We start from the raw sequence: 17,925 nt of genomic DNA, 5'->3' as shown, positions 1-17,925 counted from the left end.
GGCCTCTCTGGCTCCCTGCGGGGGGACTTGCTTTTCAGACCTGGAGTGGTGGGGCAAGCTGCTCACTGAGGGTGGTGTCCTAGCTGCCTCCCTACCCCTCATTGTTCCCCTCGGCTGTGCTCCCAGGCCATGCGAGCCTGCTCTTCCTTGGTGCTCCCAGGAGGCAGCGAGGCCTTGCGATGCAGGCCCCGAGGCCTCTCGGCCTCCTCACGCAGCAGCACACCCTCGTCGTGCTCCAGGGCCGGCAGGCGGGGGTGGTAGGGCTTGGGTGGCAGCGCAGGGGGGTCCATGGGGTCCTGAGGGATGACACATCCCGGGGCTGAGTGGCTTCGGCACGGCTGGGCCTTGATGGAGTCCAGAACAGCGGACTCAGAGAGGCTGTAGTGGACGGGGAGGTAGGGTGGCTCAAGATCTTCGTCAGCATTCCAGGCCTGGCTCGGCACGGAGTCCATGGTGTCGGTTCGAGGAGGGGCCTCCGAGGAGTGCCCAAAGTTACTCTCGCTTAGGGAAGACACACCGCTGCTGGCACTGCCAGACAGCGTAGAGTTGCTGCCATCCAGGCCCGACTGGGGGCTTGTGGGGGAGGCTGGGATAGGGTGGAGAGGAGACTGCAAAAGAAAAGGTAAAAATGTTAGAATCCCTCTTTCCAAACAGGCTGGCTGGCCCACCATGGGAAGAGAAGACCAAGAATCTGCTTATTAATGAACTTTAAAATAATCCTCATCAACAGCATGTTTCTTGTTTCATCATCAATCACCCCCTAGCTCTTCCCTGCCCCCAAGCCAGTGGAGCCCCAGAATCACCTGCATTTCTGTGGCTAAAAAATGGCCCTGTCTTGGCTGCTGGGCAGTTGTGCCCCCTGAAGCCATGTCCCAGGCTGCTGGCTGTGGCTCTGGGGTACAGACAGAAGGACTGGGTCATCAGGCCAGTTGGCGAGGGTAGAAAGAACCCTAGTGGGCCATGGACCAGATGAGTGCATTCTGCTGCTAAAATCTGTGACAGTCTTTTCCAATTTGCAGAAAAGTTAATGAGTTTTTCGTAAAGGTCTGGTATCTGATGCTTCTTGCTTTGAGTGGAGTCCAGTTTAAAGTGCTCTATGATCCACCACAGGAATGTTTCTTTATGTCTTGAACTGTGGTGTGTTGATAAGTTGGGTGTTGGCAGGGAACCCCCTGGCTTCTCACTGCTCGTTGCTCACATACTCTGGGTACCATGTGTTGCTGTCTCCAGGACCCTCTGACTTCCCTGCCCCCATCACGTTTGTTGCAGGACACATTGGTCATCTGCATCCCAAGTGTGGCTCCGGCCACCCCCAGCTTCAGCCAGGCTGGGATCTCAGGGACAGGAGCAGGAGAGGTAGACCTCAGGTGTCTCAGGGGTGATTCTAGCAGCTGAGATGGCTCCTCTCAGCTGGGGCTGTCACCTTAGTGCATTACCTTGCGCAGGGTCCGGGCTGGGAGGGCCGGGGGGGTGTCACCCAGGGGGTGGTGGAAGGCGTCAAAGTGTAGGGAGTAATGACCTGCAAAGGAAACAGAACCAGAGCCTCAGCTGGGCCCTTCTTGCGCTGCACGTCAGCATATCTTGCAGGGCCAACTGGACAGATGTGAGTCTCCTGCAACCCCTCAGCATTGAAGGCCACAGGAAAACCTCTCTTTTCACTGAAGTTCTCCAAAACACAAGCTGCTGGAGTAAAGACACCCATGCCACACAGGAGGTCAAGAGGTCGAGTGCATCAGAGCCCATGGAACAACAGACTGCAGACAGTGGCAGCTCTCAGCCTGCTGCTTGGCGACGACAGGCTGGTGAGTATCATGCTTGGCATGGTCAGTTCTGATGTCTTCAGCCTCCATGGTTGGAAAGGCCTCACTGAGCTCACCTGCTGTGCTTGGAAACCTCACTGACCCCAAAGCCCAGCAGGATCCTTCCTGCGGTGGAGATGTTTTTTCCTTGGCGGAGTCGGCTCATCTTCTCAGCCTGGAGGGCTGTTGCCCTTGCCCGTGAGTAGAATCTGAGACTGGGGACTATCTGGGGGACCCGCTGGAAGTCTTCTTACCATGCAGCAGGCTTCGGGGAGGCACTGGGGGGGCCAGGATGCACCCCGTGTGGGCAGACAGGAAGGGCTGGGCCTCTCGGGCTCCGCTATCCAGGCTCCAGCTGCTGGGGGCTGCTGGCACCGCTGAAGGGTGAAAACAGATGGCATGAAGGGAGGTTACTTCTTGAGCCACCCTCTGAGAGAAGCCTGTTCTACAGCCTATGGCTTCTGCAGGTGCATACTATGTACTCAGCACACGTGGGAGTGGCACGCCAGCTCCTAAGACACAAAACACTGGCCAAGCAAGACACTGTGGCCCACAGGGGACCGTGGTCAGGACAGAAGCCACTTAAGAGGATAGCAACAGAGTGAACTGGTGTCTGAAGAGTACTCAGGATACGGTAAGCGGAGAGAAAGTGCAGCAAGGAGTGAGCGTCTGCAGCCTCCAGGACTTGCCAGGAGGAGAAGAGACAACAGAAGAGGTGAGAAGAGGAGAGTCAAACAGGCTGATGGGACTGCAAAAAGAGAGAGAGAGAGAGAGAGAGAGAGAGAGAGAGAGAGTGCGAGCGCGCACCTATGGAGAGTCTTACCAAGGTCAGGATTCAGGGATCTCCCATAGCCCTGGCCCAATGGGAAAAGCAGGGAGCAGGATGGACAGGCAGCAGAGACTGCCTCCGTCCACAGCTGGTGCACGGCCAGGGAGTGGGTCCTGCCCCCAAGCTGGCCCCACAAAGAGCCTGTGGTAAGTACAAGCTTTGCCCATCCCTGTTGCTTCTGTGCCCACTGGCTGGGCTTGGGAGGCACAGGGGTTTTCTAGGTAAGGACTGGTATTCACTGTGCCTGCTGGAGGAGAGTCTAAAGCCCGTGAGTCATGGCCCAGGTCCAGCAGGGACCACTGCTTCCAGAGAGGAGGGAGGGCTGTGGAGCCCATGGGTGCTTTGGGGCATGTAGAGAGGCCCAGTTCCTGGCACCCACATGCTATGGATGCAGGGTAGAGTGGGCCCTGGACAAAGGGAAAACACAGGGTGTCCACCTATGGTAAGGAAGAAGTCCAGTGCCAGAATACTGGCCCTTCAGCCACAGCTGGGGTGAGTGACTTTGTAGGAGGGGAGAGGAGAGAAGGAATGGCTGGACCTTGGGGTCTCAGGAGCAGGAGGGGGGCATGTGAATGCTACTCGCCAACTCCTCCTGGAGAACAAATAACACTGACAAGAAATACGCCCTTTCTCTGACAAAGCCAGACAGGCACCAATTCCCTTTTGGGCTCTCCTAGAGAGAGAAGCGGCCTACCCACTGGCTTTGTTCTGAGGCAGTCATAGCTAAAGTGAGCCTGACAAGGCTGGGGTCTGGGTTCTTCCCACTCCAGGTCCTGAGTGGGGAATGCCAGGGCCTAATGGGACCTGAGAGGCTCTGGGAGGGAAGGAGCTAGAGCTTAGCTGTTGAGGAGGATGTGGCCAGGAGGGGTTGGGCCCCGGGTGGTCCAGGGATAAGGTGATGGGTGATGTCCACCCTAGTCCTCCTCACTGGTCAAGAACTGCTGTGGGCTTGCAGCAGAACACAGGGTAGAACTCAATGACCTCAACAGCTTCAGCTCTGAGGAGCATGGCTCAGTCTCGTGGGATGGCTGACGGCTGGTGGCAGAAGGGAGGGCGTGGCAGTGATTGGGTAGACAGACACTCAACTGTCCACTGAAGGGAGGAAAGGATTCTGACTCTGGTGAACACCAGGTGGATTCCACCAGAAGGCCTCCTCAGAGAGCCTGAGCCACCCTAAGAACTGAACAGGCCTATTCTCATGTAGGCTTTCCTCAAGACGCAGCATAAGCTTCCTGGTCCTCAGCACTAAGCCTCCCTCTCCCGAAAAGGAGAAGTTCCATCTCCATAAAAAGCCACCAAACCTCACTGAATAAGAAGCTTGGAGGTGGGTCTGGGCAGCTTCCCCAAAGGAGCTCTGACAGCCCAAGATCTCATGTGCACATCTAGACCCCAGAAGAACTGTGGGACTGCAAAAGTTTACCCACAAGGGCCCAAAGGATCTTGCAGGTAGGAACGCTATGAGGGAAGAAAGCTGGCAAGGCTGCAATGGTGTACAAAGGGTACCTGCCTGAGCCCCTCTGTGTGAACCAGAAATCATCAAGCTCGCCCTGTAGCCTGCTGTTGGTGACCACTGAGACCAGTGAACTTGTGCCATACAGCACAAGTGCGTTGGGGTTAGTGGAAAATCTAAGATGCACAGACCTATCCTAGGAGAAGAGGGGCAATCCCCACTGTGTCCTGGTCATTTCTTTCTCTCTCTGTTATGGGCCACCACTGGCCTGAGGTCCCCTGTGCACAGCCCACAGCCTCAAGGGCAGGCTTGCCTGGTCTGGGAGTCACTGCCTGGCAAAGAGAGACACATGTAAGTGAGAAGTGGAGTTCTCATGGGACTCAAGATCCCGATGACAAGAGAATGGTGACAAGTATGCACAGTTCCTGCCCTGGAGGATCCAGGTAGAGACTTAGGGAGTTATTACTCTGGCCTATGTGTTCCCCCTAGGCAAATGTCTAGTTTGCTACACACTGAGCACTGGCTTTGTGGCTTAAATGGGCTTGCTCTGGGCTCAGCCTTTGTTCTGAGACAACCCTCTTTCCTTCCCACACCTGGGAGGTGGGCATATCCAGCTTCTTGCTGCAGCTTGGTCTGAAGCCTGAAGCTCTTCTGGGTCCAGTTGGCGTTAAGGTCCTGGTCTGGCCACCAGCACCCAATTGAGCTCTGAGCCCACCTGTGCTTTTGGCTAGATCTGTGATTGCTCCACAACTCAGGTAAAGAGAAGCCACTGTGGATTCTGGCCCTCAAGGCCAAAAGGGCACTCTGTTTTGGGGCACAGGTGCAGGGGTCCAGGTAAGCCGCATGTTTTAGGGATGTGCAACCTTGAGGCTAGGAAGGCATCTTCAGCCAGAATCTCCATGCCCTTTGTGGTTGAGTACCTGGTGCCGATGCCTACCAGGCACTGAGGTCATGGACCCCGTGCGTGGTCTCCTTAAAGAGGACAGAGAGGCATATCCTCCATGATGAGCAAGGGAGGAACAATGACAGTGAGAACAGCAGACAGTACTTGGTGAAGAGGTGCAATGATGACATGACAACAGCTTTGGAGGGACATGTTCTGATGGGACAGCAGGTTGTATTGCTGGGGACTAAGTGTGCCCTAAACTCCAACAGATGGAGGAGAGGGGAGGGGAACCTACAGGGAGCGGGCTGACATGGGCCGGTTCTGTGTGGCAGGTAGGCTTAGCATAGTCCCCACACAGGTACTGTTCTATGTTAAATGAACTCAGGTCTCCATGTTTGGGCCGGGGTCATATGGGTCCAAGTCTGGTTCTTCCTTCAGCTTGCTAGAGCAGAACATAGGGTAAAACTCCACTATCTATAAACAGCCTCTGTTCTAAGTATTGCCTAGTCTCATAGTATAGTTGTTGGACTTGCAATGTGTAAAAAATGGACTCACAGCAGCTGCAGGCCAGAGCGGCTATAGGAGGAACTGAAGTCCCTTGGACAGGACTGTCTCTGGGAAACTCACTTTGCCATGGCCTGTCCTTCCCATTATTCTGGGGTACATGCTTGGCCACAGGCCTGTTCTGAGCAACAAGGAGAGGTCCCCGTGGGCCCAAGTTGAGAGGGACCAAAGGGGCCACAGGGCCTGCTGAATTCTGGGGCTGGTCGGGAGGAGCCCCGGGGAGTGGCTGCCCACCATTTGCATACGGCAGCCCAAGTTTTCGTAAAGGTGGGCTCAGGGCAGGTGGCAGCTGGGGCTTCTCAGAGGGTGGGCCCTGGGGAGGGAGAGATACAAACAAACAGGATCCAAACCTTAGCATCAAGCCAGACGTGGGTTAAATAGTGAACACAGGAACTGGTCAGGACTCTGGACAGATAGACTGGCCTGGGCGTTACAGTGTGGCTCAGCCTTGGCCAGCTGGTGCTCAGGGACAAGAGTCAGACGCTCAGGATGGGGATAAACATGGGATGAGGCCACCTGGGAAAGGGAATTATACCTTTTTCAGCCACAGACAGATTGGGATCACTGCAGGGTTTGCAGGCTCCAACCACTTGCTGGAACAGGGCCCGCTGGAAGTTTGGCAGCTGAGGGAAGGAGAAAAACATCAAAGAGTGAAAACAACCAGTTACACCTTGGGGGCAGTGTTGTGGGCCACGGGAGCCAGGATATTCCAGGATCAGATGGAAAAATCAAAGCAGTGGTACAGCTCATGCTTGAGATGTGTTGAGAACATCAGGCCAGCTGGAAAACTATCCACGCTATCTGGCTCTGAGTCCTGCCATGTGCAGTGTTTGAGGGTCCACCCTCCAGTGTCTCCCTGGGCTCCAGGTTGTCCTGTACATGGCCAAGAAAAAGGACACAGGCACCCGAGGGTATCTAACTGTATCCTTCTGTCCTGCCAAGGAGACCCACTGGTAGAAAGGATTTAGGGACCCCTTTCACCCCTGAGCACTGGCAGGTTTAGTCTCCTGGAGATGCCCCACATGCACAGGCCCATGTGAGCACTGAGGGTAGGGAAAGGGAAGCACTCAAGCCCAAAGTCACAGACAGGACCTACTGTTCTGATGGGCAGCTGCCAGGCAGACCTGCTCCTTCCACCTGGCAGGGCTGACCAGGCACAGAGAGGTACTGCTGGGAAAGTCCTGGCACTCTGGGACTAGGTAACAGTTGTTTGGAGGTGACTTTCATGGACCCTGACAGAAGGGCAGGGAAGACTGGATAGGAGGGGAAGGAGCTAATCCCTGCAGCTTCTTGTTCAAGGGCCCCATATAGGATATTTGGAGAGCTGTGCAAATGGTGTGGAGAGTAGTCCCAGCGGGTAGAGAGGGGCTTCAGGTGGATGGATAGATGGATGGATGGATGAAAGAGGCAGAGTTTGCCCCAGTGAGGATGTCCTTCACACACACAGGGAAGAAGGCCATTTTCTAGACCCACGTCCACCACTGCCTTCTTGGGACAGAAAATAACCAATTTTCTCTGCCAGACTGTTTATAGATGAGGAGTCCAGGAGGCTGGCCAGAAGGATAGAGAGCCACACAAACAATGGTGGTTCCAACCCTGCCACCACTCTACCCACAGCTGTACTCCATCTGGACTGCTGGTCCTCACATTCGCTGCAGCTCCCATCTAGGAGCCCAGCAGCCTTCTGAGGGTCTTATGGCAGAATGAGGGAGGCATGAAGGACAGTGCAGAAAGCCTAGCAAGTGCAACGAGGGAAGCCCAGGCCAACACACTTGCAGCAAAGGGCAGTCAGTAGGCTGGCTCCATTACCTGTCCGTTCTCCAGGATGGCTGCTGGATACATGGCACTGCTTGGGCGATCCCGGTGTGTGGGCAGCAGCAACATCATTTCCCGGGCATGGCGGTACTTATCTGGCAGAGAGGGAGAGCCTGTAACCAAGTGAGAACAATCACGCACAGATGACAAGCCACAGATGGAGGGCCCAGAGGGCAGGCATCCTTGGGGCCAAGGAACCAGGGTGGTGTCCCCTTGCCGTTGGGGTGAGGATGAACTCAGCAAGCACAGGAGGAATGAAGCAGAGCCTGGTGGTTAGATGGTGGCGGGGGCTGCACCTGGCATCCCAGCCAAGGCACGCATACTACAACCTGGGGCAATGCAGACTCCCGACAGCGCCCTCACCATGCTCAGAGGCAGATCATGAGGAGAGCTGGGGACTGGAGCTGGGGCCCTAGGGGCCCTCTGCATCCAGCACTCTTGGGAGATGGGTGTGGCCTGGATGCTGAGCTCTCTCAGGGGGCCCAGGAATGGGCCCAGGCCAGCTTGCAATGGAGCCATCACACAGAAACAGACACACTCAGATAACACAGCAGCACAGTTCTTACTTGACACACTGTTTCTACACACTTACCTTCTCCAGACACCACTGGCCCTGTTCCCAGATGGCTCCCTACCACCTTTTTCCAGATTCCAAGCCTCCAGTGCCTGGCCTCTGCCTTCCTGGCCATCCTACTGCAGACCCAGCCAGACTGGCTGGGGGCCCAGGGCCCTGCACACAGGGGGCTCTCCAGGGTTTCTAAGACTTGCCCTTCAGTGAACTCGGGAGTCATGGAGCTATGTGGGTCTTTAACCCAGGCTCTTGAGTTGACTTGGTTCTTGCCCTTCTCTTGTGAGACCTCCTCTGGCCTGAGGGGCTGTTATGGAGACCAGATGTGGTGTGGCTTAGTCCCCATTGATGCAGGCCACAGCTATGGGCCCAGGAACCTGTCAACCAATGGTCCTCAAGGGGACCTACCACAGAAGTAGTGAGAATAAACTTGCAGGCTTCCCTTGGGAAGATATAATTTAGAAGGCCCTCCAAACGTGTATCACTCATTGTGCCAAACACCAGCACATCCATGTCAAACTAGTGGGAGGGTCACCTGGATCCCAGTGCCCCCTACTTGCCCACTGGCAGCTCGGCAGCCTCTGGCTGATTCAAGTGGTTGAAACCCCTCTCCGTGGTGTTTTCTTAGTGAGGCTCCATCTGAGAGGTGAACCTGCAGTTCAGGAGGCTGTGTGTCCCTGAAAAACAGGGTCTCTGAACCTTCCTGTGAGTGTGCCGTCCAAGCACTGTCAGGGTACAACTAAAAAAGGTCTTCTGCAGCCAGGCGTTCTTGAGATATGCCTCTTGTACTCATTTTAGTCCAAGGAGATGAGGCTTAAATATGTTGAAGAAGTCAATATATTAAAAACAAGTAAGGCAATTATTATTTAAGTAAACTTCTTCCACAGCTGGTCTGAGCGATACTGTTTATAGAACCTCAGGGCTGGCTCTAAGACCTAGTTTTAAAAATATCCTTCACTGATAAGGGAATGAGTAAAGTATGCTTTTTTAAAAAACTAGGCCTGAATTGCTACTATTTGGTGATTTTTTCACTTACATCAATATTTCCTTTTAGAACTTATGCTCTGAGGCAACCTCAAAAAGATGGCTGTGTAAAGAAAAAAGGAAAAGGGCTCCTAATCCCACTGGTTTCTATAGTGCCTTTCCAGCAAGAAACTCTGAATGCTCCCTGGGTCCTGCTGGCCACATCTCTGGACAGGGGTACCCCCAGCTTGGTGTGCACAGAGACATAGCCCCTTTATACCAACTCAGTTACATCAAACTCATATCTAATACCCATCCCGCACCAGGCATGTGGTTGGAACATGGTGTACCGCCTTGCTCAGCTTGGCCATGGTCCCTCACCTCATGGAGCTCACAGTCTGGCTCACCAGGCCAACCCCAGATCTGCACACTCAATATCCTGATACATGTTGCAGGGCTAGGATGGAGGGACAGCAGCCTGCAGGCCCCAGGGGCTATGCTGAGGATTTGTATCCATGTTATGGAGGCCTCTCTGGTGCGAAAACAAAAGAGTGCTCTGTGCTACCACGAGATTTTCTAACTCTTTCATCTTACTTCCTGCCCACTGTTGTCTTCCCTGGGCAGCCAGGGCAGCCATTGTAGGAGAGAGTGATGGCTACTTTTCATGAAAACATTTAAACACCACAAGGGCTTTTGTGTCACAGGACTTATGAACTACTTCAGTTGTAGTTTGGTAAACCCCAGGGGGGCTAAGTCCCAGCATGACTGAGTTATTCAAGGAGGATCAATCAAAATCTCCATGTTTCCTAGCTCCACTCAGCCTTTTGACCACCAGGGGGCGCTGCGGACGTAAAGAGTTTAGACTATGCCTTGCAGGCCATTCAACTTGAAGGTTTCCAAAGCAACAAGAACCACAGCAGAGTGTCAATGGGCCCGGCAAGGAAGGCTATTGGTGACATGACCACTCCTGGGAGTGGGGAAAGTGACTCCAATGCAAAGGAGTCTCCAGAACACTCTCCATGAAAGCCTTCCCCTCATCCGTAACATCAGACACAAACCCCAGAGTGGGCCATTCTGTTTCTTCGGTGACCCCAGTGCATCTACTACTTCACCTCCCACATTTATCTAAAAATATCAGTCTTCCTGTATGACACCAGGTCACAGTCTGTATCTTCTCTCACATGTGGGCCTGACACATGCTGGGCCCATGGTTTTCTCCAGATGGGCCTACACATGGATTGCATGGATGTTGTAGCCTAGAAGTGACTTCCTGCTCTTTCTTAATAGCCTCTGCTCTTATCACGATTCCCCGCTTTGGGCCCAGTTCTATTTAACCATTTTGTTCACTTTTATACTTCATATCTACTCCAGAAAAGGAGGGAGCTCCTATCAGCCTTTCATTACATGATACTCTAGAGTTTGACCATCATGATAGCTTACCTCCAGAGATGGCGACCATCAATGCCTTCCCTCCCAAAACGCACATGCCACTCCTCACATCATGAGGTGCAGTCTTATTCCACACCCTGGTATTTGGGTTGGCCTTAGTGACTTGATTAACCAACAGAATGTGGCAAAAGGGATGTTCTGGGACTTCCAAGGCTGGGTAATAAGAAGTCTTGCAGCTTTTGCCTGGGTGTCTTGGAATGCTTGCTCTGGGGAAAATCGGTTGCATGCTGTGAGAAGCTCAAGCTACAGAGAGAGGTCATACGTAGGAACTCAGGTTGACAGCCCCAGCTGAGCTCCCGGCTGACAGGTACTATCACCTGCCAGCCACGTGAGCGAGGCATCTTGGATGTCCAGCCTAGTTGAGTCTTGAGATGATTCCAGCCCCCAGTGACATCTGACTGCAAGCTCATGAGAGACTGCAAACTGAGAATTGCTCAGTGAGCCCTGTTAACCCACAGAATCCCGCAAAATGATAATAAATTGTGGTTTTAAGCCGCTAAGTTTTGGTGGGTGGTTTATTATGCAGCAATTGATAACCAAGCCATTTGAAATAAAAAGAGATCACTTCCAAACAGGGAGAACATAACTTCTCTCTATTCAACTCTGAGGGTGTAAGAGCAACGCAGACTTCTTACTGAGCACTCGTAAAAGCTTGATGAGGGAATAGATTAGTATATCGTTAGCTGGAAGGACAAACGTGGTACCAGAAAGACTGTGAGGTCCCTGATGGCGTCTTTGTCCTCTTTAGGGCACCGAGTACCAGGCACTGCCTAGGGGAAGTGTCTGAGCAATGTCAGAGTGAAGTGAGTTAAAATGTCCATCCTTTGCTGCCTCTGTTTTTATCGATAATCATGGTTCAGAGATCTGACTTCAGCAAGAATACCCAGCTACAGACTTAGATATGGCTGAGTATATCTTAGAGAGTGTTCAGGTTAGGAAAAAACCCACACAACAGATTAGATTACAAAATCTGTTTCTGCAGCTCTATTCAGAAGCATTACCTTAAGACACTGCAAATGCTAACCTCCACTACAGAAGTCATGGCTGACTTATCAGGGTTTCCTTCCTTTTTATTCTCCAAACCATCTTTTGACATACCTTCTTTATAGCACAAATCACTGTTGCTTCTCTATGTTTGCAGCCCTCACATACTGACAAATCTTCAACATGCACCCATTTGTTGGATCATTTTTCTTCTTTAACACTAGAAATACCTGCTTCCAAATGCTGGCTCCCCTTTTTTGAGTGCCTTGGTCCATGTTAGGGAGGCAATCATGGAAGTGGAATGGGCATCAGACTGATGGCTGGCAAGTGTAAAGACTCAAACTCCAAAATCAACTTGGCCACAAACTGGTTGGATGGCCTTAAGCCCCTCTCACTGGACCTGTTTCCTCCACAGGGAATGAGGGGTTGGGCTGGATGCTTAGGGTGAAAGTCTGTAACTCTGCCTGTTGCAGCCTTACCCCCCTTCTGCTGTCTGCTGAGGCTTTTCCCAGTTGGCCACTGCATCTCTCTCTCCATCACTGCTACTGTGGGCCTTTCAGGTTTGCGTGCTATGAAAGAAAAGGTTTTTTTTTTTCCCTCAACGACCCTCTATGTCATACATTTGTGCTATTTCTGTTTATCTTCATAATAATGAGAAGAACAAAGAGACTCCACCCCTCTGAAGCCTGGAAGCAACAGCCAGTGACCAGCTCACCACTCTCTTCTGCTACTATTCTGCACAGCCAACCCTGGGAAGTGCTAGATTTTAGTCACCATAGCTAATTTCCATTCCACTGTGAATGCTTCTATCTAAAAGGACAGAGAATCAAATTTTACTGCAGGAATTAGAATCAGAATGTGAAAAAGATGCTGGCTCAGAACAATATTTATTCAACTGAAGAAGAAATCAAGCAATAATTGGCAAAGTTAATAGCTTTTTACAGAGCCATATCTCCTGATTAACACTTTCCCAACTGAACAAAGATTTTTTGGCTGTTGTTACCGTTTATAATAATATTTTCCAGGGTTAATTTTAGTCTTCAAATTTAATTTTCATACTTTTTCATCATGTTTGATTATTCAAGACAAAACTCACTTTTGCCTTAACTTTGAGCTTTATTCTTGCAAACACTTCAATGGAAAAGAACTGAGCTTTCCCCTAGGCTGTGTGTCCTCTTACTGAGGTGGAGATGCGATGGCTAGCTACCTTGGTGGCAGCATAGCTGCAACCACTGCTCCGAGCAGGGTCTGAGGCCAGCAAGAGAAAAAGATTTGGAGGTAGGACCCCTCGAGTCCTTGGTACTAAAAGCGCAGGTGAGCATTCTCTAAGTCACAGGGCCACTTTCAAAGACATAGCCACAGATGAGAGGAGGACAAGTGGGGCCCATGAGGCTCTCTCCTCTCCCTTCTGCAAGCAGCGCCCTGCCATCCTTACCTCGGGCACTGGAAGGGGCAGAGGTAATCATCTGGGATGGTGCTGAGTGAGTGGAACTCAGGCTGGAGGAAGAAGGGCTTGCCTGGGACGAGGACAGAACAGAGACGTTGGTGACTGAGCCCTGGTACCTGGGGTTGGGATACGCGAGCTGCAAAGGGAGAAAAATTAGCAGGATAGAGGTCTGAATGGCCAGGATTGTAGACTGGCCCAGAGTTGGCTTCTTCATGCCATGAGGTGCCCAGACCCAGTGTCTGATACTGTACCCTTGCCCTGATGGAGGACCGGCTGATGGCCAGCACTAAGGGTCACCTATAACCCCAAAGAAGCAGGGCTGCTGGGTAGACTCTAGTGATGGTGCCCATGGAGGAAGCAGGACTTAGCCATCAGGAATGCCAGGAAGGAAGGCAATCTGTCAGAGGAGCTTTCCCATGGGATCTCTAAGAGTAGCCAGGACTGAAGCTAGATTTCCTTCTTGGGAAAGAAGGCCTGGGAAGTGCAACATGGGATGGTGTGGAGGGAAGGCAGTTTTGCCATAGCTCTGGGTGTTCTGAATTCAGGAACAAGAGAACTAGGCAGGGATGCCAGTCCTCAGGCCAGCAGAGAGGTGAATCCTCTAGGTATGGTGCCCTGGCCCATTCTCCCTGGACAGTTCTTGTACCTGCATGTGATGGTACAGGTCCTCAGGAGCCTCGCCCATGGAGCTGTCACCCAACATCACCACGTTTCCAGCTTCGCTAGATGTGTGTGAGGAGAGAGAGGATGATGAATGGCGGCCGGTCCCCATCAAGTTCATGGGGCTGTGAACAAGAGTGGGAGATAGGGAGGAGTCAGGTCTGGAGCTGAGACATTTTGCTAGGTGGTGAGAGGGAGAGTCATGGGTGTATATAAAACAGCCATCCCCAAGCCTTAGCCATCACTGGTTTGGATGGTTCCATAGCCAATGCTCATACCCATCTGAGGCCTGCAGCAGTCCTGAACCCCACCAGAGGCCCCTAGTCTGGGAGGGCCAACGGTAGCTTGGCATAGCCTTGACCTAGAGTTAAATGGTTTATGGCCACTCAGTCTGATGACATCACCAGTGTCGCAGGAGGAATGAGAGATATGCTGAATCAGGTCAAGGATCCCAGGTCCTCCTTGCTATGGGGTGTTTACCTGAGCCAGTACCTACACCCGGATAGGATCTGCTCCTAGGTCAGGGTATCTTCCTGGTTTGGGGAAGCTATCGAAATAGCTGGCTGTGAACCATCTGCTGGCCTCCTTCCATCTCTGTGGCCACAGGCTTGCCAACAGTTCTCTTCTATCAGTTCTAGGCAGCCCCCCATTCATTCATTCCTTCTTATTTGCTGAGTACCCTCTGTGCTGACTTGCTGCTCACATTGGAAAACAAAGCCAAGTGAGGGCTCCTCTCCAGGGTCATCCCCTGGCCTGGGCTTCCTGCCCTGGAGACTTGAAGTCTCCCCAGTGGAGCCCTGGCGACCAGGACTCCTGAGTGCAGAGCAGGGACGCCTTGATGTTCACATCACCATGTTGTCCTCTTCCTTAAAACCAACTGGTGATCCTCATTCACCCTGGGATCAAGTCCAAAGGCCTGAATGAAGCGAGCCCATCCAGAGCTGGTCCTGGCCCTCTTCCATGCCCTGGAATCCTGCATTCCAGCCACTTGGCTCTCCCTGTAGTGCTGAGCAGACTGGCTTGCTCATATCTTGAGGTGTCTGCACATGTTAGTGAGTTTGCCCGGATCTTGCTCCATCACCTTCCTAACACCAACTCTTTTCTGCGCAGCAAACTTCTACTTACCCTTCAAGACTTACCCCAAATGCCCCCTCCTCCGTGTTCCCACAATACCATGTATACTCCTCTGTCACCCAGGATGACTGGATGCAGAGTGTAGATCCTGTAGCAGGAGCTGTGTGTTTGCTGTGCACATGGGTAAGAGGGCATGTGCGTACACACAAGCACTATTTTGGACTTCCTTGCTCTGATCTTTGACATTCAGACTTACCTTTGTGGAGGGGACCCTCCTCAGCCCTAAAGCCATACCTGTGCCGGTGGGTCATCTTGATGTTCTCTGGGCTCATGGGGCTATGGGATGCTAGGACATTTCCCCGTGGGGTGCTGGTGCCTGAACATGCAGGACTTAGCTTGTCCAAACCCGGAAACTCCTGTTGAGAAACGAATGCCCCTTCATAATAAATAATTAAGAATAAAAAAGTAATTAAGAGGTGAGAGGGAAAAGCAGGCTGGTGGCAGGAATGTAAATGAAAAAAAAATCATATACTGTTGGCTGAACCTGAACTACTACTGGCTTCTTTTGGGCAGTGACCCCTTCACGACCAAAGCACCCTCCTAACCACACCACAGCCTGGGGAAGAGGCTGTGAGGCCTAGGTCAACCCACTAAGAGCACATCTGGAGTAGGCTGAGGTTGGTCTGAGTTCACAAGAGTGTGTTAACAGGCATTTATCACTATAGAAAAAGTAGAACAAGAGCTGGGAAACAGGAGAGGAAGAGCTGATTATCATCTGTCAGACAGTGGACACCTCTTACATAAGAACTGGAGTTGGGTTTTATTGGATTGCTAAATGGCCCAGCTCTCAGTGACCTGGGTTAAGTTGTCTGTGACACAGTCTATGGGGAGACAGGACACAAAATCCTGATGCAAGTAATTAGAAAACAGTACAGTTCTATTTTTGCATAATTAAGTATGTAGACATCTTGGCAGAAACTTTTGATCCCAAATCCTCCTGGGTGACAGCACATTGGTTTGAGTCCCTATTTGTGACTCTGAGGAAACAAAGCACAACTGTCCAGGTTTCCTGAAGTCCTTCACAATCTGTGGGCCTTAGGTGCACTGGGAATGTTTCTGAGCTTGCCCTGAAGAAGCAGGAGGTTTTCCACTCCCTTCTTCCAAAGCAAGCAGAAGGCTGAAATGTGCTTCTGCAGCTGGAGAGGACACCTCCATGTATGCCCTGGACACCCTGAGGTATGTGGGTGAGCATTTTGTGCCTTTTCCTGCAGTGACCTGACAGCCTGCATGCTAGAGAGCTCCCCCAGTGGCCAGGCTCTAGCTTGCCTGGCTCACCTGCTGTGATGGGGAAGTTCACACACAGAGAGACCAGAAGTTTGTGCTCAATACCACCTGAAGCCTGCTCTCAGCCAGACAGCATTCCCTGTAAGACCCCTGGAGGGAAACTAGCCCCGGAATACAGGCCCTGCTTCTGCTTGTGTGCATCAGTCCTTGGGTCAAGCCCTGCCATGGAGACCTAGGAGGCAGGTCAGAGTCAGGGAGATCTTCTGGGGCCTGGGCCAGCCCCAGAACCTGCCTGACCCTTCTAAGAGAGGCCAGTACAAAAGTACTGCCCAGCCTAGGCTTTCTCAGATGTAAGCCTGGGTCATCAGACATGATGGAGGAAGAGGGAGGGAAGGGAGGCAGGGGGTTAAAGAGGCAGGGGAAAGAGAGGGGAAAGAGGGAGAGGGAGGAGAGAAGACTGGCTCAGGCTATGCCTTACCTCTGTAGGTTCTTGGGATGAAAAATATCTCCAAAGAGATCCCTGCATGTGGGCCGTAAACTTTTCCTCCTCATATGAAAACCTCTCTTCACCAGCACAGTGCATTCAAGGACATTCTCTGTCCTTGAATATGACTCCTTCTTAGGGAGGAAGTGAATAAGAGGATACTGGGTGTCCTTCCCCTGGCTAGAGCACCCACCTCTGCCTCCTGCTATCCTGGGGTGGGAACAGCTTTTCCTTCATGTTCGCCTCTCCAGCCCCTCTTCCCACCCCACTTCCTTTGGCTTGCTGCACAGGTCTGGAGGAAGTGACACCTGTGATACTGCAGCAGGAACAGGACAGGGATCAGCTTACATGGTAGAGACTGGCCCGCATCATCTGGAACTGATCAATCAGCTTCTTATGCAGAGGGCGCATTTCTGGGTGCACGAACTTCTCATGAACTGCCAGCCCGACTCCAAGAACATGAACCTAGTAGGGTGATAGACAACACTACTCCGTTAGCCAAGGAGCAGACCTTGGGTGCTGCAGCTATCCAGCTATCGTGTGGTGCCTAGCCTTTCCCTCCTAGACACTGGCCTCCAACCCTGGCAAGACATACCTGCTCTTGCATGAGTTCCTTGAGCTGAGTGATCTTCTCAGCATCTCCTGGGTGCTTGGTGATGTAATCTTTATCAAAGAAGGCCTGTGAAAGAAAAGGCCAAGTCAGGAAGACTCTTCCCAGGGCTACTACTAAGAGTCTGAAGGTGCCACCTGAAAGGTAGCCGGGCTGCCTCCTAGCAGGTACACACACCAACGTACCTCTAGCTTGGCCTGCTTGAACCTCCAGCAATCACAGATGTGTTTTTTTGTGTCTTAAGAAGGACCAAAGGTGACCAAGTAATCTAAGCCTGAATGCTGGTCTCAGCCCCTCATGGAGCCTTGCTGGCTTGGGTAGGGCAGGCAGGGCTGGTGGCCAGGGTGAGGGGACTAGTGTCTTAGCGAGCCCACAACTCACTTCTCGTGAAGGGCTGGGCTCTCAGGCTCCTCTTGGAGGCCACTTAATATCCTTCCATCATCAGATGGATTACCCATCTGTCAGAGTTCAGAGAATAAAAAGGAAGAAAAGGCCCCATCAGAGAGGGGGAACAATGGAAACAGGGAGTGGCAGGGAGCTTAAAGCTTCATCCCAGGACCATCCTTGGTCAGCTGAGGCACAGCCAGGAGAGGGCTTGTTGAGAAGGCTTCCCTAAGAGGCTGGAATCTCAAGGAGAGGCGCCTGAGAACTGCTTTCTCAGCCAGGGTTTAGTCTGGGACCCCAGCTCACCTCTTGGTAGCGTGCAATGCCTCCGTTGACAGCGGCGTCAATGACGCCATTCAGGCACATGCTGAGCAGGTTGATGTTGCCATGCACCTGCTTGTGCTGATACTGGCTGATCAGGGCCCGCAGCTCCTGGTTCTTATTCTCAACCACTTGGATGGCATTCTCCAGGGGGCTCACCTCCACCTGGGGGCACACAGCAATGGTGTCATCCCAGGCACAATGTCAACCCCTCCCTCATCACAGTCCTGACAGCAGGGATCTGTGACCTGTGATTCTGATTCCCCGCCCTTGTTCCTGTGGAGTTGGGACTCCCTGAGCCCTTTCTAATTTCCTCTTCTAATCTGTAGGCACTTAGAAGTACAGTAAACAGAG

General features: G+C 52.3%; 1 protein-coding gene across 1 annotated transcript in view; it reads right to left on the bottom strand.

The window, feature by feature from the left end:
* Positions 1–89: 89 nt before the first annotated feature.
* The window catches only part of DOCK3 (dedicator of cytokinesis 3), a 402,555-nt gene continuing 384,719 nt past the window's right edge, over positions 90–17,925 (bottom strand). Inside the window, exons 44-53 of the mRNA XM_060022587.1 lie at positions 17,557–17,736; positions 16,852–16,935; positions 16,605–16,721; positions 14,783–14,904; positions 13,401–13,539; positions 12,743–12,890; positions 7,338–7,456; positions 6,064–6,151; positions 1,437–1,519; positions 90–608 (exon numbers count right to left, since the gene is read on the bottom strand). Coding sequence (XP_059878570.1) covers positions 99–608; positions 1,437–1,519; positions 6,064–6,151; positions 7,338–7,456; positions 12,743–12,890; positions 13,401–13,539; positions 14,783–14,904; positions 16,605–16,721; positions 16,852–16,935; positions 17,557–17,736 — 1,590 coding nt within the window. The 3' untranslated portion in view covers positions 90–98. The remainder of the gene's footprint in view (positions 609–1,436; positions 1,520–6,063; positions 6,152–7,337; positions 7,457–12,742; positions 12,891–13,400; positions 13,540–14,782; positions 14,905–16,604; positions 16,722–16,851; positions 16,936–17,556; positions 17,737–17,925) is intronic.

The sequence above is a fragment of the Delphinus delphis genome, chromosome 10 (assembly GCF_949987515.2).
Source record: "Delphinus delphis chromosome 10, mDelDel1.2, whole genome shotgun sequence".
Taxonomy (NCBI): domain Eukaryota; kingdom Metazoa; phylum Chordata; class Mammalia; order Artiodactyla; family Delphinidae; genus Delphinus; species Delphinus delphis.
The sequence above is the reverse complement of the archived record's forward strand: the minus strand, read 5'-3'. Positions and strand labels throughout refer to the sequence as shown.